The 21,682-nt window shown below is 37.9% G+C and overlaps 3 protein-coding genes and 1 pseudogene across 3 annotated transcripts; 1 reads left to right on the forward strand and 3 right to left on the reverse strand.

The window, feature by feature from the left end:
- Positions 1-1,386: 1,386 nt before the first annotated feature.
- LOC113312967 lies at positions 1,387-9,493 on the forward strand (annotated as a pseudogene).
- Positions 9,494-10,835: 1,342 nt separating this feature from the next.
- Positions 10,836-13,150, reverse strand: LOC113312968. The gene is made up of 5 exons (XM_026561702.1): positions 13,037-13,150; positions 12,151-12,761; positions 11,692-11,946; positions 11,384-11,594; positions 10,836-11,261 (listed from the first exon to the last, which is right to left on the reverse strand). Exons 1-5 carry the CDS (start codon positions 13,148-13,150, stop codon positions 10,836-10,838), a joined length of 1,617 nt encoding a protein of 538 aa, XP_026417487.1.
- A 470-nt stretch (positions 13,151-13,620) lies between these two features.
- LOC113308966 lies at positions 13,621-16,556 on the reverse strand. Its single transcript, XM_026557403.1, has 10 exons — positions 16,137-16,556; positions 15,910-16,016; positions 15,685-15,810; positions 15,395-15,488; positions 15,140-15,214; positions 14,975-15,057; positions 14,474-14,620; positions 14,303-14,375; positions 13,834-14,215; positions 13,621-13,720 (listed from the first exon to the last, which is right to left on the reverse strand). Exons 1-10 carry the CDS (start codon positions 16,402-16,404, stop codon positions 13,645-13,647), a joined length of 1,431 nt encoding a protein of 476 aa, XP_026413188.1. The 5' UTR covers positions 16,405-16,556; the 3' UTR covers positions 13,621-13,644.
- A 1,406-nt stretch (positions 16,557-17,962) lies between these two features.
- LOC113309834 (UBP1-associated protein 2A-like) lies at positions 17,963-20,661 on the reverse strand. Its single transcript, XM_026558350.1, has 2 exons — positions 19,010-20,661; positions 17,963-18,316 (listed from the first exon to the last, which is right to left on the reverse strand). The coding sequence occupies exon 1, from the start codon at positions 20,542-20,544 to the stop codon at positions 19,021-19,023; it is 1,524 nt and encodes a 507-aa protein (XP_026414135.1). The 5' UTR covers positions 20,545-20,661; the 3' UTR covers positions 17,963-18,316; positions 19,010-19,020.
- Between the last annotated feature and the right edge of the window lie 1,021 nt (positions 20,662-21,682).

The following is a 21,682-nucleotide window of genomic DNA, read 5'->3' on the forward strand; positions in this document are numbered from 1 at the left end:
TCCCGACACTACTTTGGTGTGTCCTAGTTGTAATTAGAGTCGTCCTCTTACTAACCCTTTTAGGGTTTAGCAACTACAAAGACTTCATAAGGTTTCGTAAAGCCAAGTCGAGTTATCTTTTCTTGATAACTCGAGTATCCTGATCTTGATCGATTGTTGAGATGCTCACTTGATCAAGATAGATAGTAATCATCAAAGTTCTCTTCGTCTCAGACTTTGTTGATTCCACAAGTTATATACTTGTGAGGTGAATAATAATCTAGGATGCGTTCAGTTGCATAAGTATGGATTTTGAGGTTAGCTAGACTTTGTCTATTGCTATCGATTTTCATCGCCTTGATCAAACTTTTTGATCATAAAGAAAATCACATATAGGCCTAATTTGTGGGAGGCATATTGGTTTAAAGTCTTCAGTTGAGTTGAAGCAACTCTTAGTTGGTGTGACATCTGCTAAGGGAATCAATTGTGCGGAGTCCTGCTGGGATTCAAGAGGCGTAAGGAGCGCGATTGTACCTTAATCAGTGGGAGACTTGATTAGGGCTCAACTATATTCCAGTTCAAAGTTAAATGGTAGAAGGTTAGTGTTTGTAGCGGCTTAATACAATTTGGTGTTCAATCTGGACTAGGTACCGAGATTTTTCTGCATTTGCGCTTTCCTCGTTAACAAAACTTCTGATGTGTGTGTTATTTCTTTTTCCGCATTATATTGTTTATCTTTATAATTAAAATATCACAGGTTGTGCATTAATCAATCATAGTAGATACATCCGACATTGTTTGTTGGATACGACTTGATTGATTCTTGGACATTGGTATTTGGTAACGTCTAGGTAATCTCTTTGCAATTAGGTTCACAGATTTGATTCTGTAAATGTTCTACTTGCAAGAGAGAGATATAACTCTAGATATTATTCCTTGATTGAGTCGAGCTCTCGGAATTGTGTGTCCATACAAATTGCCTAAGAAAAAGTTGGTGGTGTATTTTGATATCTCGCGTTTTCAACATTGTTTTGATATGTTTTTCTTTTGCTAGGAAAAAGTGGAGGTACTGAAATCCAACCATTCTCCAAATATACTATGCCGTTTGCAATGTTTTGCAGCTTCATCATCATCGGCCAAAGCTATCAATTTAGAATTCCTACTCACATATAGAAATTAAAATTGTTCAATATGAAAACGCTATCAATTTTCGTATCTGACTACTGGGATTGATTTTTGCTTCTGGCGTCAGATGTGTCGAGTGAGTCACACCTAGTCGAGTGAGTCACACCTAGTCGAGTGAGTCCTAGTTGGATCCGATTTACCCGAGTCAAAACGATTAGACACGAGTTAAGGGGACACATGCACTACACCACTACCACCACATTATCATTTCTCATTTGGTCCTCAAACCCAAAGCCTCTCCTCCGTCTCTAGGAGCTTTCTCTTCATCTCCATTAGGGTTTTAGACTGTAAAAAATCATGGTGGAAGTAGCGAGTAGAGCAGTATATGATGTATTGAGTAGTCGATCTGAAGATCTTGATAAACCAATTATAGATTACATAATCAATGTCTTAGCTGATGAGATTTTGTTTCGGTCTCGAAGGTGAAGGTGCTGTTGATGCTATTGGTGAATTACTTGTTGATGCTGGCTGTGTTGAAGATGATTCTGAAGGTCGTGAGGTATGTATATACCCAATCACTAATACTCTAATTAGGGTTTTACCTTATTCTTATATAATCTGTATTCCTGTGTTCTATCTCAGTGAAATTTAGGGTTTAGGAAGCTGAAAATTACAGTGAGTGTTGATTACAGATTCATGTTTACTCGTTTCACCTGTGTTGTTTTCAAGCATGAATTAGTGTTGTATAGGATTGTTTTAGAGATAACGCTATTCGTACCTTGTTTCCTCCATCGTTGGGCAAGGCAGGGATCAGATTCTACATTTAGGACTCCGTTTGAGTTACTACATGGCAGTTTAGCCCTTTCAATGAATATAGTGTTAGTTTTTTTTTCTATCGCTCAAATATAACAAAATTTTGGTGTCCAAATTAAAAAAAAAACTACAATTTTGTAAGTGTTTATTGAAATAAGCATATTTACGTATAATAAATTTAGCTCCCTCAAGATTAAATCCTCTGTTTGCCTGTTTATGGTTGAAGGGTGCTGGTGCAACTAGAATTTCAGTTTCAGGAACTACTTAGCCTAGGAAAAGCTGAATTTCTAGCTGTGAACACTCCTTACGGCTAGGTTCATCTGTTCCTATTCGTAGGTTATTCATCCACGGCTAGGAATTCATTGTTTCGAGGCCGTAGATGAACTAGGCTCCTAAGCGGAGGTGGATTTGGAATTCGATAATGAAAATGCGTATAAACATATGCTCGTTTTAAAAATGAGTATCAGCTTATTACTGTGTTACCTTATTCTTTATCACTTTTCTTGGTGTTCTATGACTGAAACTTAGTGACAATTACAGTGGGTGGTCATTACAGATTCACGTTTTCCTTGTATTTTTCAAGCCCGAATCAGTACTTTATACGATTGTTTAAAAGTTATGATGATACTAGTTGTACCCTGTCCCCGTCATCTTTGGGAAAGGGAGGTGACAATTACAGTGGGTGGTCATTACAGATTCACGTTTTCCTTGTATTTTTCAAGCCCGAATTAGTACTTTATACGATTGTTTAAAAGTTATGATGATACTAGTTGTACCCTGTCCCCGTCATCTTTGGGCAAGGGAGGGATGGAATTCTACATTCATCTCTTTGTTTGCCTGTACATTGTTGAAAGGAGCTGGTGCAAATGAATTAAATAGGAAACTATGTTACCTTGATCTTAATCTGTGTTGTATTCAAGTATGAATTAGTATTGTATATGATTGATTTAGAGATAATGTTATACCGTGTTTGCCCCATCCTTGAGCAAGGGAGGGATGAGATTCTCACTTTGGGTTACTACCTCGGACTTTAGAATCTCATCTCTCTGTTTGCCCATATGTAGTTGAAGGGAGCTGGTGCAAAATTGAGTGAACAGAAAAGAGGGAATGTTATATTACTACTGTGTTGTGTGCGTTATTCGTGGTCCTGTCATAGTGATATTTAAGGTTTAGGAAACTGAAAATAGTGAGTGTTCATTTCAGATGCACGTTAATTCGTTTCCTTGTATTGTTTCAAGCATAAATTGGTACTTGTATACATTTGTTTAAAAGTTATGATACTACTTTTACTGTGTTTGCGCCAGCGTCGGGCAAGGGAAGGATGAGATTCTACATTTAGATGTTACTTTGCATTACTACCTCGCATTTTAGGATCTCATCTCTCTGTTCGCTCGTATGTGGTTGAAGGGAGCTGGTGCAAATGGAGTAAATAAGAAATGTATATCACGACCATGTTACCTTATTCTAATCAGTATTCTCCATGTTCTGTCTTAGTGACTGAAAGTTAGTGTTGTTTCAAGCTTGAATTAGTACTGTATACGATTGTTTAAAAGTTGTGATGATACTATTTGTACCCTGTTTGTGTCATCTTTGGCCAAGGGAGGGATGAGATTCTGTGTTTAGGAGTTACTACTTTGCTTTACTTCCTCCGATTTTAGGATCTCATCTCTCTGTTTGCCCTACATTGTTGAAGGGAGCTGGTGCAAATGGAGGAAATAGGAAATGTATTCTATGTTACCTTAATCTTAATCTGTGTAATTCATGTTCTATCTTAGTGATATTTAGGGTTTTAAATATTTGTAGAAATGGTTTTGGAAACTGAAACATAGGGGAAATTGTGGTTAGGTTCTCTATTAATTCATGTCTGAGGTTGTTTAGACATACTTCTTGGTTTTTGTTTATCTTTTATCAAGCATGGATTAGTAATGTAAACGAATTGTTACTTAAGATAATACTGTGTTTGCAGTAGTGTTAGGTATGGGAGGGATGAGATTGTACATTTAGGACTCACTATATTGCACTTTAGGATCTCATCTCTTTGTTTGGTACTTCTGGTGGAATACAGAGTGGAAATGTATTATCATTTTGTTATCGGGAAAAAAAATGATATAGTAGGGTTAGAAGCCTTGGGTATTTCTATTGGAATACATAGCGGGCTTGATCTTCAGTAGGAAGTGTGTATATTGCTGTATTCCTGAGAAGCTACAGGTTTAGATATTCGTCAACTCCATTCCCTTGAAAATGTACCTTTGTTTCTTTTTCATGTGGGGGAAACCAATTTTAATTTTACTTGCCACCGTTCTAAATGTCAACCAATATAAAATCTGAATCGCCACATTTTAATTAGGGTTTTGCATCTCTTATTCTGTATATCTCATGCTCTGTCTTAGCGAAACTACAGTGAGTTTTCATCACATTATTCGTTTCCTTGTATCATTTCAAGCATGAAATAGTATTGGTTACAAGTATTTGAAGTAATGATACTATCTTTTCAACCCTGTTTGTGCCAGCGTTGGGCGAGGGACGGCTGAGATTCTACATTTAGGAGTTATTTTGTGCTACTACCTCGCATTTTAGGATCTCATCTCTCTTTTTGCCTGATAGATTGAAGGAAATCGGAATTACCACTGTGTTATTCATGTTCTATCTTAGCAATGTTTTGGTCTTTGGAAACTGATGCATAGGGGAAATTGTGGTTTGGGGTCTTTACAGATTCATGTTTGAGTTTGTTTAGACATACTTCTGGGTTTTGTGTGTATTATTTGAAGCATGGATTAGTAATGAATACAAATTGTTCTGTAAGATAATGCTGTATGTACCATGTTTGCACTAGTGTTGGGTATGGGATGGACGAGATTGTACATTTAGAACTCACTATATAGCATTTTAGGATCTCGTCTCTTTGTCTATTAGTTCTATTTGAAGGACTGCTGCAAATGGAGTAAAGTTGTTAAAGGTCGTGATATACAGAAGCCTCAGGTGTGGATAATTTATTGTTAACTTCAATCAAAATATACCTTTGATTCCTTTTCATGTGGGGGAAACCAATTTTGCTTTACCTTCTACCATTCTAAATGAATTTGCTTACTATGTTCTGTTTACAACTGTCTTTTGATTACCTTGCACGTTATTTTATTTCATTGAAGGCCATTGAATAATTAGTTCTCAAATACAGGTCTGTATCAAGCTATCCGATAAGTTTGGAAAGCATGGATTGATTAAATCTAAGTAAGCTGTGCGAAGTCTTGCAACACCCTTGCGAATGTTTGATGGAATGGACCAGGATGCAGATCCAAAGAAACAACCTGTGGAGTTGCAAGAAGGTCCTACTTTGACTGAACGTGATAGGGCAAAGCTTGGAAGGAAAAAGAGGAAGAATGAGCGTCAAAGAGAGGTGAGATGGCGACATTTAATTTAAACACCCAATTATGATAGACTTAGTTTTAAGGGAACATGGTGTTGGAGTTATTTATGAAATCCATTTTGTTTTGTCCTCTGTCACGATGCAGGCACAATATCTCATGCATGTGGTGCAAATGGAAGCAGCTAAAGAAGGGATGCCAGTGTGTCAGTTAACCACGATAACAACGTCGAGGGTCCTGCTGTGAAAGATGTCCATATGGAGAACTTTAGTGTTCAGTAGAGGTCGTGAACTCTTTTAGGATGGTATTTTCGGAGGCATTATGGTAATTCGAGTTTTCCTTATCTCTGTCTCTCTGAGACTTGTGTTTTTGCTTAGTTGTTATTCATCAAATATGCAAGAGTATCATAGAAGGATTTGTTTCTGGTTGCAATCTCTGTGAGGGGTGGTCACCAGGTGTTCCTTAATCGGGTATAATTACCTTTATCAGCTGTTTTGAATGGTATAATTACCTTTACCGATATGCTCTCATGTAGTTATGGAAGGAATGGTACAGGGAAAACTACTTTCGTTAGGTATATGGCAATGCATGCTATTGATTGTATTCCTAAGAACTGCCAGATTTTACATGTGGAGCAAGAAGTTGTTGGTGATGATACATTTGCTTTGCAATGTGTTCATGATGTGGATGTTGAGAGATTCCAACTCCTAAAGAAGAAGCTCGTCTAATTGCACTTCAGGTACACCAGTAATTTAGATTTTTTCTTTCCAGTTTGAAGCAATTCATTGCTTTTTGTAGAATCATATACTTCGTTAGTTGTTGCTACTGTCTACTGTGTCTGCATTTCTTTACATTATGATCAAATGATTAAGGCTACTGAAACTATTTTGTCCTGAAGAGAGATTTGGAGTTCGAGAGTCGAGTCTGCAACAGAACAGAGCAACACGAAGCCCGACGGAGCGTTGGACAAAGATGCTATTTCACGAAAGCTTGAACAAGTATATAGAAGGCTTGAGTTCATTGATGCAGATTCAGCAGAGTGGCGGGGAGCTTCCTTTCTTGCGGTCAGTTCTCAAACTTTCATGCTATTGAACTGGATACTTCTTATACTTCTTAATATCTCTTTAAATGGACAATTCATATCGATGAATCAAATAAAAACCATCTTACTTTTGTTATCTTCATCTTATTGTTTGGAGTAATTATTCAAGAGGCTAAAAGGACACTGCTATCCAGGCTAGTTAGCTACAGGCTACACAATAATGATGCACAATAGCCAATTCTATATCTCATATTCTCATGTCTCTCGCTAATAAGATGGTCCTTGATTAGTAACACTAGTTTCTTGCGGTATCCCATATGACTAATGTCAGTCCCCTGCATATGAAATTGTGGGTTCCTTTTATTTTATTCTGTTTTAAATTCCTTAATAGTTTAGAGGTCTTTGGGAGGTGCAATGCAATGAGGGCATGTGTCAGAAAGGCCAGGCTTTATGGGGTGGATGTCAAAAAATTTAGAATAAGAAAATGATGTAGATTAAGCATGCAATGAAGAGGGCACATGGTACTGTGAGTAGAAATCAAGCCAGTAAAAATTTATTATGGGACACAAGTTTTCTTGTGTGCAGTGCGTAACCTGGAAACTTTGACATCTCTGAGGCAGAATTTCTGCATCATATGCATTAAATGTTGGGAAATTTCAAACTCTCAATTTTCTTTTTATTTTAAGCGATTGATCAAAATCATATATGCATCATTCAATTCATCCACAAAGTAAGTACACATCCATTGAAGATCTTGCGCCTCATTCCTACACTCAATTCACTACATGCACATTTTATGATCACAGCATAAAATCGAGTATATTACCTTACAGCGTGCATATAACTGCACACCATGGACTATTGACTTGTTACGTTTCACTCTTTCTTGTTGCAACTAATCTCATCATAAACATTCGTCATAAGCAGAAGTATCTGGGTGTCTCAAAATCCTGTATAGGTTTCCACATATTTGCTGCTACCATCTATTCCCGTGTCTAATTTTGCCAAGTTTTATAGAAACATTTTAGTACTATACCACAGTATCTTACTGATCGTAACTAAGACATTGCTGTATTGTCGTATCTCAAATTTGTAAGCCGTAATGACACTTGCGCGTTTTTATATATAGCTAGCTCAGAGTTGCTCATTTATGATTAATAACCTATTGACTCTAAATGATTTCCAGGGACTTAGTTTCACTCCAGAAATGCAGTGAAAGTCCACATAAACCTTTTTCGGAGGATGGAGAATGCGAATTGCTCTTGCTTGTGCCTTGATTTCTGCAGGCAATTGAGCGATTGGGCACTGCAGATGAAGTCATAAACGACCCTGAGTGTGCACTTGTTCCTTTGATCACTACTGAAAATCTAGAACTTATAAACAATAGGATTTTGGATATTGTCAATCACTTGTTTGTTTCTCTTGTCTTTCTATATTTTATTGATTCCACTTGCTAACTTCCTTATACATATTGTTATGCAGCTAGCCACAAGTTTGAGTTTCCAACACCGTATGACAGACCAGGGGCTCCTGTTATAAGTTTCAGGTTTGTTGCACAGTTTCGCTGATAAAGTTTTTACTTTTTATGTAACTTATCTCTGTATTGTTGTTCCATCTCGTTGTTTGATCTGTATGTTTCGATTATGACAAAACCCTGAAGTGTAGTAATTAGAACACATTGTAATGTTTAGTGATAAGTTTCCCGGTCAAATAATGCTGGATTGTCGAAAAGGAGTTTATATAGACTTGTCTTTTTTTTTTTTGCTCGATCAATCATCTTTTTTTAATTTATTCATTATAAAACCATAATCACCAAATACAAACTAAACATGTATAGACTTTGTCTGAGTTGTACTTGTAGTTGTGGTGCTACCATTTCAGCTTAAACTATCTTGCTGAAAACTGTGAAAATTCACCGGCCAATCGCTGACCGGATTTAGAAATTAGCCTAATTTGTTTTCTTATATTTATCATCTATTCTTTTCGTCGAGCACCCACACAAATTTGTTGCCATCTTAAGTTCTTATTATGTTTCACCTTTTATCACAGCGACGCATCATTTGGTTATCCTGGTGGACATTTACAGTTTAAGAATTTGAATTTTCGGTATCGATCTTGACAGTCGGATTGCAAGTAAGGATCAACCTATTATCTTTACCTTTTCTGAATTAATTTATGGGGAAAAAATTGTGACATACTGCTGAATGAGTTTTTTAGTTCTAATTCTTCATTTGTTACAATTTTCTGAATACTGAAATTGCTTTGCAGTGGTCGGTCCCAATGGAATAGGAAAGTTCTCAAATTGATTTCAGGGGAGCTACAACCGAGCTTTGGAACTGTTTTCCTATCAGCTAGATCCCGTATAGCCATATGTGATATTTCATGTTTCGTAGTTGCCAACTAGAAAGGGTGGAGAAGAATAGATGTTGTTTCTGCTTTTACAAACCTGTTGCTATACCTGTTGCCCTTACTTATCTGAATGCATAACTTCTGATCCAAGTGATGCATGTTGATCTGTTGAATGTTCCTTTATTGGTAATTTATGTATTCTGATCTGATGAGTGATTTGCACCAGGTTGACGGGCTTGATTTAACTTCAAATCCCTTCTGTACATGATGCGTTGCTATCCTGTGAGTTTCTGATCTGTTGTTTTGCTTTATACTGACGAGTTCTTTCATGTTCTACCAGATATATTGAACTGTACGTAGGCACACACATATCGGAATCGCTGACTTCTGTCTTTTTCTCTTTCCAGGAAGTTCCAGAACAGAAGCTTCAATCTCACTGGGTTCTTTGGGTGTTACTTTGTCAGGTATGTCTCTTTCAAGCCTCATCTTTGTTAACAAATTGTGTGGATCATGTCTGGCGTATGCAGATGGTTAAGTTTAAAGAGCATGTTTGGACCTAGTGCTCAAGTAGTTGGAAACTGGCGATTTTAGAAAGAAATGTAAAAACATGACATGTACTGTAGCAATGAATAAAGCCGGTCTGCTTCTATCTTGTATATGAGAGCAGCTTATGTATATAAACTTCGGTTGATTGTCAAACTCAAATGCTTGAAACAAAATTTCATTGTAAGCATATAAATTGCAACAACCCAGTATTTTTCGATGACTGTTGACTGGAATGCTGAACGTGGATTTTAGTGAAAAAACATTATTTAGTGGAATGTATCATTATGCTTATAATGTCACAAAGTATTTCAACCCAACTGGATGGCCAAGACCCGGAAACGAAAAGAATGAAAATTAAAACATGTTTTGTCTAGTAGAAAATAACAAAAATGGGAGCATTTCAGCTGAAGGAGAATGCAGCAAACTTTTGCTTATTAACAGGAAAATCTGTCCTCTTTTAACTCTTGAGGTGCATGGTTGGCTCATTGGCACCACAAAGCAAGATTATTTAGTCTCTTCTGTTTTGTGTTTTCCATTTTCATGCGTTACATGTGCTTGCGGCATGTTTCTATAGGTTTCAGAACAGAATGGCAGGCACATCTTGTGTTTGCTAGGACTCCACTATGATGGTTGAAATTGAACCTTCAAGGTGGCTGCAGCATGACTCAAAAAAATATCTAAACCTGTGAAACCTCCACTTTTATTGATGAACAGGCGGAAGAAATAGGTAAAGGAGCGCAAGACTTTACCGGTCAGTCTTAGAATAATGATCATCCATTAGATCACGTATTAGAGAGAAAATCGTACGATCATAATTAAACCCTAAAGTAAAGGGCATATCTCCGACCCTTATAACAAGAATAGTTGTCCTCAAACTGTCTTCAACCGAGTCCCAAACCTCCCCTTACCCTAAACCTTCTACAGCCTAACAGATCTGCAGATCTAAACCTTGAACAGCCTAACAGATCTGCAGATCTTTGTCTATGATCCTGATCCATCAATGGAAACAAATACACCTACAACAAATTCATATTCAATTCTTTCACAGCAGCAGCAACATAATGATATTTCCTCTCGAAGAATTAAGGTTCATTCACATCTATGTTCTAAACTTCTTCTATCAGATTCTTTACTGTCTTGCTTCCATCTCACCAATTTCTTTCTTCTTCTTTGAGTCCTTTGCCTCCCCCTTATATTATTACGACACTGCCTTCTATTCCACTATCTTGCCAGCCGTGTATCACTCAGTTCTGTACCAGCAGTTCAGCTCTTTTTTTACCATGAAATGTTCTTAGAAAATGTCTTAACGCACTACTGTTGTTATTATGGATTTTTTTTGTTTTCAGTTTGTATATGAAAACCAAGCTATTATTAATAAATAATCATAATTAAAGGGTTCATGTTGTTATTTGCCTTTATTTTTCTATTTTTCCAGATCTAGTGATGTTATAATTTGTTACATTTGAATCTGTCATGTTGTTATTTGTTGCATTTGGGTATGAACAACAAACACGGAGTAAGTTCAAATTGCAGCCAATATATATTGCTTTTAGTTACTAATCAAATAATACTGCAAAGATTAAGATTAAGCAATGCATTTGTTCAGCTATTACAACAGCCTAGTTTGGTTGCATTGACGGTGTTGGTACAATATTTTTCGTGTCATTCTGTTCCATGGATGATGCTGGTACAATATTTCTCGTGTCATTCTGTTCCATTTGTATCCTCTCCATCTCTTGCACATCATCAATTATTTGTCGATTCTTTTGAATCAAATTTTCTACTAATTCACGATCAGGCGATTGTAATGTACACGGCATTGACAACGAAGGCGAAGCAATCGACCCTTTCAAAAATCCCTTCTCTCTTTCATTTGCATAACAAAGAACAGACTCCATGCACACTTCCTGCGAAGTTGATGGTGGAACTGGTTTGAAGTTTTGGAGTTTCGAGTATTCGTTGATAAGGTGATACATATAGTCGTAAACTCTTTCCATATTCAGAGTTCCCATCAAGTCTTGCGCTCCTTTACCTATTTCCTCCGCCTGTTCATCAACAAACATGTCAGGTATATTAAGCATGCCAAACGGGCGGAATGCATGAATTTGAGGTGCTAAAATGAGATTTCAGTACACTTTTCCGGTCGGGTTGTAGCTTAGTTACGTACCTGTGACGGGTTTGCGTTTCCCCAATCAACAGCAAATTTTATGGAGCGACATAGATTTGAAAAAGTAACAGGCCAATAATTTTCTTTGGGCACAAGGCCACGGCTAAAGAAATCTTGGAATACCGGATTTATCATCAACGGAAGCGAACCGCACGAAAGAATGTACTTCAAGCTTACCGACCATGCAAACCCCTCGGCGTAAATCTTGTACCTGAACTCAGGTACAAACACGCGACATTTATTGTCACTTGCAACTAAGTTCACATCATCGAGCAAACAAAAATGCATGGCCATTTGAACATACATACCTATGTTTACACTGGCTTGCTAAATCGCATGTCTTGAATCCAACTTGTTTTTCCTTGATCCAATCCTGGATAAAAACTTCAGCTCCCCATAACTTAGTATCGTTGCATTTCAATAACTCCATTCGAACCGGCGACGCGACATACGGGTTACCTTTCCAGTATGCATGTGCAGTTTTGTTACTCCAACTTTGGGCTCCGCTTCCTTTCTTGATGTTATCGAATTCCTTGTCCCATGGTTGTATATTTGTTTCGGGCCTGCGTCATATTTAATCTTAATTAATTAACCATGTACATTTAGCTCTTAATTGTTGTGCGTGGTTATAAAATTGCACGAGCAATCGCAAATCCAGAAGATTTAGCGGTGAAAAATGTTCTGCGGGTGAAATTTGGTAACCTCTAGTAACAATCTTATCAATCTGATACCGACAAATAATTAATCAAGATAATTTTTTGACGTACCACCCCCAAAATGACCAATCGGGGAACGGAATGTCAAACTCCCAGTCAGTGGTGCAGTAACGAAACAGCGGTGGTGGCGGCCACCTTCTCCCTGGCCTATATCTCTTGCGGCTAACAGAAGATCTGTCCATACAATCAAACATTAGATCAACGTCCGGTATCATCCCGGGATACCTACGCAGAAGCTGCAGTAAACCCCATATCGTAAACATGGCGCGCGTCTGCGTACACGCGTAGTAGAAATCCACGTAGAGTTTTCCGCCGTAAATCACCACCCGAAAAGCAGCATGGGCTTGGGCTTCCATCAAGTTTCCCACAGCTATTTTCGATTGAGCCCACGGTTCTAGATCACGATGAATCCAACGGTAGAAAGAAGGACACGTAGATGAGTTGAGTAGTTTATGGTGATGGTTGAGTGGTGTGTTGCCGGGGTTGGAGCTGAACAGACAGGTGAAGTAGGAGCACTTTATCAAATTGGCAGCTTTGGTGTACTTGGTGTTGTTTTTCTCGTCTAACTGTTTAGGCGGGAATCGATGCCACGGCGTTTGCCCCAAGTTGTGACCTACAACTGTTTTTGTTCCGGTTGCTATTTGAGAAACCGTATCATCCACCTGTTCCAAAAATTACACCAATAAAAATGAGACAAAAAAGCAGTGGCAGAACCAGGATGATTTCTGGATACTACAAAATTTGCTTCACCGAAAGGACGATTCTTTTACTTTTGAAAGTTACTGTCATAAATTTGGTTCCAAAGACTTAAAATGTGACTGTAAAGATTATTTTATTTATTTTCTTGCTTTTAGAAATCATTTCTAAATTTGCAATGAAAATATGACAGTAAATCAAAACGGTGAAACTATGAAGTGAACAAAGGCTCAGAAATTACCTTAAATAGGACAAGAGAGAAGAGAGAAAATATAAACAAGAGAGCTGTGATTTTGAAGAGAGAAGCTCTTGAACAAAACCGATTTCTTGGCTGGGTCTTGGATAAAATGCCCATTTCTTTTTCTCTGGACAAACACTTATTATCTCTTTCTCTCCTTGGCTTCTAAGCATCACCAAATATATACAAGTGATGAATGATGGTATGCAAAACAATGTTGTCAATTCCCGTGATGTTTTTGGTTTTCACGAGATTAGTTCCACAAGTAAATTTCAAAACGTACATCCAACATTTACAAGAGAATATTTGTGCTTGCTTTATTTTGGGTCCTTGAGCATGGAAATGCTGACCCCATTTTCATTATGGCTGTCCGTATCATGTTTTGCATGGACCAAAAAAAAAAAAACAGTTCATAACGAATTTACATCCCTATGGGCAGTTTTTCAACTCCAAACAAAAAAAACGAGAGAATAGAAAACTTTCAACTCGACCATGGATTTCAGGGACTACCTGTATGCCTATAACAACATTTTCTCTAATGCATTTATATAGTTCAGTGAACAAAGAAATTTTGTCTTCCTTTTTTCTTTGGGTTAATGCTTTGATTCTACTTAAACGGCGAATATCCTTTTGACTTTCTTCATTTTCCTGCGACATATGGGACAAGTACCAGCTTCTTCTGCAATCCTGCAGAAACAAGTATCTGACTCAGTGTTCTAAATCCTTCAGACTTCATATGAACAGCCAAAAGAAATACTACATGAGTGTAGGAAAATGGATAAAGGCATCAGCAAAGTCACCTTGTTCCGCAGGTAAAACAGGTGGCACAATGTCCGCAGGGGAGGAAAAAGCAGTCTCGCGGAGCATCAAAGCAAACGACACATAGTCGATGGGAGCTGCTGTTTTCTCCGTCTTTTGATGAGTTTCCTTCTAGGGAACCAACAATTTTAGAGTCTTCAAGATCCTCTTCGTCATTAGAACCAGAACAGTAAGAGGAACCCCAACTAGAGAGATCATCATCTTTGTTTACAAGTAACGGGCTTCTGTCGTGTCCAAGGTTAGTTCTTTGTTGATAGCTGTCGTATCCAAGGTTATTTCTTTGTTGATAACCCGTTCCATCAACAGCGGATTGGCACTTGACACACATCTTGAAGACCACTAATACGAGTACGGTCATTATGCCTACAAAACGCAAACCAACCAAGTAAGAAAGAGAAATGAGGAAATTGCAAGGGTTTGATAATATGATTCCGAGGAGGAGATAAGGACCTGAGCCAAGAATGTAAGACAGCCATCTTTCGCCATATGAAAGTTTGACATACCAGTCATCGCCTTGCGGATCCTAAAGGGAATCACAGAAAGTTCTAAAGCATCAATAAGTAGAGTGATTTTCAAGGATGGTTACCTTCAAACTTAAAAATGAACCGCAGTTGTAATTACCTGTTTCAGATTAGAAGAGGTCAAGACAGCAACATCTGTTCGCATAAATGAGACATATGACACACAAGGACCTTTGGCCAGGGAACATTTGAAATACGCCTTGGTGGTATTATACAGTTTAGCCCTGATATTGAGGTTCAAGTGCACCTGTTTAATACAGATTTTGGTATGAGTACAACCGTGGCTCCATAACAATATATTTGCGCGTATAACACGAGTGAAAATGGATAAATAATCACAAGATGACTGCAATAGAAAAAAGAGGCTACTACTAAGTTTTAGTGAATCGTAACTACTACCTTCCACTAAAGGGTACAAAATAAGTATTGGTGAATCGTAACTACTTTCTTTCGGAGGTTGAATTGACTTAATGTAATGTTATGTGTGAACTAAACAGTAGACACTGAAATTTACTTTTTACACCTCAAGGTTATCAATCATGAAAACTGAGTATTTTTTCATTTGCCTCATAGGGAAAAACTGATAATGTATTTTCATTACCTCAACCTCCACAGGATCTATGTTTCCTACTGCAACATAATAATCAGAAGACGCTGAAAGTTTCTTTTGGATGACACCAGTCCCTGCAGAAAAAATGTTAACTCTGATAAAGCTTTCGGATGATTTAACTGTTAAAAATCTAGGCTTTCAAGTTTCAACCCTTACCCTGAATGATGTTCCATGATGATGTGATATTAGGATATGAAGGGTCCTGCGTCCATTCAATAAAATTTTCTTTTCCTGCAAATTCACATATGGGGAAAGTTAAGACTTTAAGTAGAGTAGTGGTCCAACAGGCTTCAAGACTAGCACTTTCTTCACAAGAAATCGGGGCACAAGAACATAATCATCTACTAAACGTGCAAAATATAAGAAAAAAAATGCTGCTGAGCATTGATACATAAGAACTTTGTACCCTACCTTCAGCAATCACAAGGAATAAAACGGAACCCTGAGATTTCACACTGTATGAAATGTTTATCTCAGACCCTTTGTTTAGAAAAAATATCCACTCCTGCAACGGAAAAACGAGAGTAAATGGTCAAACATTGATTTCTTTTATTAGAATATAACTAAACCTCAATAGTAGAGCTCCTCAAAAAACTTAAAAGAAGGCGAAGGCAAAGCACAATCCTGAGTTGACAGAGCAGAACAAATGCAAACTAGCTGTTTCAAGGAAACTAAGATAAATATGGGGATGTAAGCTTTACCGCATGTGTAAATGCTGGTAAAGACTCATTATAAGTTTCAGACCATGTCGTCTCGACATCTAGTGGAGGAGGGCGGTGAAAACTGTACAGCATAAGTCCATCTGCCGGCCCTGCTAATTCTTGAACCTTGTAACAATGGAAACAAAGAAAATCCTTCAGCGTAACCCCAAATGAGCATAATTAACAATTGAATTGTTTTCCTAACATGACGAGAGAAGAAAAAACCTTGATGTCACTTATGAAGAATGAGTTCATCTGTATGAGGCGGGAGCAATTAGGACCTACTCGCAAGTTAAGAGGTCCGTAGAAACCCAGAATCAAAGTCATGGATGCTGGTAATGAAGAAGAATATCAACTACTGTGCTTTTACAAAACCATAAGTATGCAGAAAAGCAAAACAGCAATTTTCGTAATGGAACAAAATCCAAGGTAGATAGTGTAAAGAGACGAACCGAAGAACCAAAATGTGAAAAGCATGGCAAGGCATGACCAAGAATCATCATTCGATGGATCGTTAAGATAACGAACGATTGATACACGAGAGGAGCTCGTCTGAAGTAGCTCTTGTTCTTGTTCATGCTGGTTATCTTCTTCTTCTTCTTGTACTCGGGAAGATGCTGCTGAACTTGATGAAGTAGTAACTTCTGGAACTTCATTTATGGAACCGCTGGAAGACGCAGAAGAGACAGGTAAATGGTGATGATTTTGTTCTTCATCCATCTTAATTAATATTTGCAAGAAATCAAGCTCTGGAAGGCATAAATGACTAATTCACCATCCAAAGATCAACCTAACAAAATGAATGGAGAATTAGATGGAGGATGTAAGCCAGAGTTGTTAGGTTTGGAAAAGCGTCAACTCTTCTCACCAAGTAGTCCACACTCCACACGCTCTAATTTCTCTATGTTTCTCGTCTGGAATGGTAGCTAGGTAAATTCGTTATAGCGACAGTTGGCTTGTTTTCATGTTATAAAACCCAAATTTAGAACGGTGGATAACTTTGGCATTACAGATTTTCTTTAGAATCACATCTGCTCTCTTGCCTTCGCTAGCATTTGTTTGATTATTTTTTTCAATTCAGCCGAACTGACTCAGTTCGAATCTGACTCAAAGGCATGAGGAGAAAAAAACGCGTCACTGCTCAACAGGTGCAAACCAATCTGTCTGGACTTCAAAAAAAAATCCAAACTGCCATTTGGTCAGAGAGTTGGAGTTCAAGAACAGGTAACCAAGGAACTCACATTGCCTAGTGTAATGGTCTCGCACGCCCAGCCATCAGTAGACTTCTTCAGTTGGTTTCCAATTCTGTCATCACATTTGTTTAGAATATTTCTCATCATCACCCTGAACACCAAAGAACTCAATCCAACTCTGTCAGAACAAAGGGGTTGGTTCGACTAACTAGAGTTGGAAGTTTTCTCTCAATTTTTTTCTCATCATCACCCTGAACACCAAAATCAGACCCCAAAGATTTCCAAGCTTAAAACTCTATCCAACTCTGTCAGAACAAAGGGGTTGGTTATCCCACTGACGAAGACTAACTAGAGTTGGAAGTTTTCTCTCAATTTTTTTTTCAAATTTCACTTACTGGTACCAAAACTAAAACAATTCTGTTTTATATCTTGAAGTTTGAACTCGCTCTATCACACTTCCAAAACTTGCAAGACATTTTATCATGCGAAATAGAATTTCACAAAACTACCTTGCACATTTGCAGAAAGAACATGACTGTGTTCTGCAACAATAGAGTTCATATAACAATAACAAGCACTCCTTAAGATTCCATCATAATCCAAAACTAAATTAACCATTTCAGACAAACATTCAAACACTATTTACAACTTTCTCGCTTTTCAGAAACAACAAAGGTAAAAAAAACATAGTCAGAAACTCAATATCCAGTGACTGCATCATATATTAGCACTCCTTAAGATTCCATCATAATCCAAAACTAAATTAACAACCTTCACAATTTATTAGGTCCTCACACTGTGTATTAGTAACATAAAGCAAGTACTACTCCTTTTATTAGGTCCTTGCACTGCATATCAGTAACATAAACAAAGTACTACACTTTCTTTTTTGTCATAATGGAAACAAATAAAGAAAGGTTCTAGCACTGTGTCAAGAGCCACCTGCAATAACAACGCATACAATCTATAGAACAACAATAAGGTATATCACATCCACCCACCCGCAACATAAAGCTTGGTGTGCTGACAACCCTCAATCACAAGCAAACAAAGTGCAACTTGTGTTAAAAAGATCTCACGGAAGTAAAAAAATGAGCAAGGAAGCCGGGTAGTAATTATTAAAAGTATAACTGAATCCAACATAACATGAAAACAAGAAAAGATCTTTTAGTTCAACAAAGTTTTATACCCAGCTAGACATGCTAGAAAGACATTTAAGTTCATAACACTACTACATATTTTGGGAGAAAAGTTGCCATAAAAACATAGGTTCGAAAGAAAAAGAAACTGATCTCCAATTCAGATGCTTAGATTCTGTTTTTTAATAAGAAAACAGTAACACTTTGTAGAAAAACAAGGTTTGCCTTGACATGAGCTCTTGGAACTTCAGAAGAATCACCGTTCCATAATAAAATATTTTTGAAGCACCTAAGAGGAATCTGCAAAATTGAATGAGTAAAATATAAAGCACAATTTCAAAAGGGAAAATGAAAAAGCGAGATCTTTTCCAAGTTAAATTCATCCATGCAATGAAAAACAAGTAAACTTGAACCCAGTTTGAAGTTTAATTTTGTAAGGGTTCCGATATTTTTATACTCCTTGTGCAACCACAGCATCATTTTATCAGAACAACAAAAATATCAATTTAACTACACATAAATTCGTATGATAAATATTTTTCTACTTTGAGTCAAAACCCGTGAACTGGAATGACAAATATTTTATCAAAACAGCATATGTATATTACGCTCTCATTTATCATTTTACATGAACAAGTCAGTAAAATGAGAAGGAACAGACAAACACATTCCATCCTTTCTCAAACCACCAATACTCTGAAAGGTTTAATAGTGAATAAATGGTACTTCTAGTTTCACCATATCAATTAGCTGAATCTGATTAAACATTACTAAATTCAAAAATCCCTACTAAATAACCCTTGGTCTTAAATTACTTAATGACAAAACCTATACGTATATACTACAACAACAACTCTAGTGATGGTAAAAAGGTTATTTTCTCCAAATGAGTAACGAAAAATCTGAGAATACAACAAACTAAATGCTGGTTCAGGCAGAAGATGTCAAATCACAATCAGCACATACCATTAAATACTGAGTTAATCTATATACCTGAACCTTATCTAGTGTCCCATATAAGGTGGAATACCGCCCATGTGCCCACCACCCTGTTGAGACCTCCCAGCATTGGGCTGACCCATTTGGGGGTTTTGGTATCCTCCCTGCATGCCAGGCTGAGTTCCATAACCAGCCATGGCATTAGATCCAAGTGCACTTGGCTGATTCCCATATCCACCCTGCATTTGCACAGATGGGTTGACGGGTGCTCCCATTCCAAGTAAATTCGCTGCCATCCCCAATCCAGCAGCACCACCCCCTGATGCCAGTAAAGCCGTTAAAGCCTGCCCTAACACTGGATTCAAACCTTGTGCATGACCTGGATTATAAGCTTGTGCCATCAAATGACCTCCAGCTGGTACTGCAGCAGGCATATGACTCCCTGCACCGCCAGAATACTTATGGTGGTCATTCCGTGGGTAATGTGATCCTCGCCCAGTGCGCCCATGGCCACCACCTTGCGGATTCGATTGATGTGGCGTGAAGTATGACTTGTTTGGCTTAGGACCATCGACTGCCTTCTGACAATGCAAAACAGTCCCATCAAATGTCTTATGTGGTTCTTCTAAAGCCTTCCTTGCACTCTCAGTTGATCTATAAACAAAAAGTGCAAACCCTTTAGGCTTTCCAGTCTGTTTGTCCAACCCTAATGGACCCTCTTCAATCTCACCAAATCTCGAAAAGAAAGCCAATAGTTTCTGTGGGTCGACCTCTGCACCAACATTGCTCACATAAATCTTCCTAGCTGTGTATTCAGAAACCGGTGGAGCAGCAACTGCAGCAGCTGGAGTTGGTGCTGGTCCAGCAGAAGCTAACTGACAAGCAGTCATTCGACTTCCAATCTTTTTCTGTGGTTCTTTCAATGCCTTCTTGGCACTACTCCTCCGCTTAAACAAAATAAACGCATAACCCTTTGATTTCCCAGATACCTTATCACAGACAGCTTTGCAATCTTCAATCTCACCGTACTTTTTAAACACACTAATCAAGGTTTCAGCAGTTGTATCCCAACCAAGTCCATGAACAAATATCTTACGATGAACCGGATCAACATCAGCAAGTTTACGAATCGATTCAAGAACATCAGGATGTTTCTCCGCTGCTTCTTTTAATAGATCTGAGAGTTGTGTTTTTGTAAATGGCTCGATAAGATTCTCAAACACTTCTTCTTCATCATCAACAACATTATCCTCTTCGTTTTCTCCGTTTCCATCGCCGTTCGATGATGTTCCGACACCCGATTGGACTGTGTTCGAGTTATTCTCATCTTTTAGGGTTTCCTCTTCCTCATCATCACCTCCTTCTTCTTCTTCATCTTCTTCTACCTCCTCCTCTTCTTCGTCTACCTCTTCATCTACCTCTTCTTCCTCTTCTTCAGCTACCGCTTCTTCTTCAATTTCTTCTTCAGGATTGTATTCGAGTTGTTCTTCGTCTTCTTCCTCTTGCTGTTGTGGTGGTGGTTCTTCTTTTTTGGCTTCTTTAGAAGGTTTTGGTGCAGAGGTTGAAGGGAGCTTCCTCTTCTTAGCCATGGCAGTAATTTGAGTGAATGGAGAGTGAAGATTGGAGGAGAGTCAGAAAATTTTCAGTTTAGGGTTTAGACCGAGAAAGGGGAAAGAAATAGTTTCGAGATAAAAAGATGAGGAAAGGTTTGTACGATTATTTTCTTTGACTAAAATATCCTTTAAGCGCTAGCTCATGGTGAAGTCAGCTATTCTGGGGCCAAAAGGCAACCACTACCGTTAATTAGTTATTCGTGGGTCCTGGACCGGTAGGGCCTAATGATTCCTGTGAATAACGTTCCCACCGAGAACGGCAAACCCACACATCTGCCATACCATGTGGCTCGGCAAACTAGTTACAAGAGTGAACCGAATTAGGAATATTACGGAAAATTAAGATTCCTAAAATTTCTATGGTATTTAGTTCAAATTTATTTGAATTCTTTAAATTTTCGAGGTATTCGATTTTATGGACATTAGATTCCATAAAAATCAGAGGTATTCATCATATTGTTAGGAATCCAAAATTTTTATGCGAGCTTATAGATATTAAAAAGAAGATATATATACGTTATTTTCTTCTATAAATCTCAATCCGAGTACAAGTTTTTTGTGGAAACATGTGGATTCTCATATTTTGCTTATAAATAAGCACCACAACCACCACTACTACTAGTACTCCTATAAATCCTTCCTCCACCAGCATCCCTACCTCCACCACCACCTCTGCCACCAGTATCACCACTTCTACTATCAATACCACCATCATCATTGTCGACACCACCACTACCATTAGGATCATCTCTACCTCCAGCAGCACTGCTTCCACTAGCACTCCCCCCCGCCATCGTCATCCCTACCGATCCACCGCCACAACAACCACCATTTCTATCACACCTAGCGTCGTCGCTACCGTCACTAGCACCGCCACCACCTCTACCGCAAGTATATTCCCATCAAAATAATTTTTATATTAGAAATCCATAATATTCCTTATTATTGCATAAAATATCTAATATAATCTATTATATTCCACACACTTTTCTAGATTCTATGTAAGTCCGTTGGACTTTGGCAAAACCAAAATACATTGTTATACATATAATTCCTAACCCAATACACTCATGTTAAAGAGTTAAGAGATGGGCTTTTTATTAACCGACATAGA

Source organism: Papaver somniferum, chromosome 9 (assembly GCF_003573695.1).
Source record: "Papaver somniferum cultivar HN1 chromosome 9, ASM357369v1, whole genome shotgun sequence".
NCBI lineage: Eukaryota > Viridiplantae > Streptophyta > Magnoliopsida > Ranunculales > Papaveraceae > Papaver > Papaver somniferum.

What these genes read in the sequence shown, in the direction of transcription:
- LOC113312968 (XM_026561702.1), bottom strand. Translation starts at nt 13,150, where the DNA reads ATGGGCATTTTATCCAAGACCCAGCCAAGAAATCGGTTTTGTTCAAGA. An exon ending in GATTGGTCATTTTGGGGGTG is followed by an intron (nt 11,947 to 12,150) that starts GTACGTCAAAAA and finishes AATATGACGCAG; the next exon opens with GCCCGAAACAAATATACAAC. An exon ending in GAAACGCAAACCCGTCACAG is followed by an intron (nt 11,262 to 11,383) that starts GTACGTAACTAA and finishes GTTGATGAACAG; the next exon opens with GCGGAGGAAATAGGTAAAGG.
- LOC113308966 (XM_026557403.1), bottom strand. Translation starts at nt 16,404, where the DNA reads ATGGATGAAGAACAAAATCATCACCATTTACCTGTCTCTTCTGCGTCT. An exon ending in TCTTCATAAGTGACATCAAG is followed by an intron (nt 15,811 to 15,909) that starts GTTTTTTCTTCT and finishes CATTGTTACAAG; the next exon opens with GTTCAAGAATTAGCAGGGCC. An exon ending in ATCATGGAACATCATTCAGG is followed by an intron (nt 15,058 to 15,139) that starts GTAAGGGTTGAA and finishes TTTTTTCTGCAG; the next exon opens with GGACTGGTGTCATCCAAAAG.
- LOC113309834 (XM_026558350.1), bottom strand. Translation starts at nt 20,544, where the DNA reads ATGGCTAAGAAGAGGAAGCTCCCTTCAACCTCTGCACCAAAACCTTCT.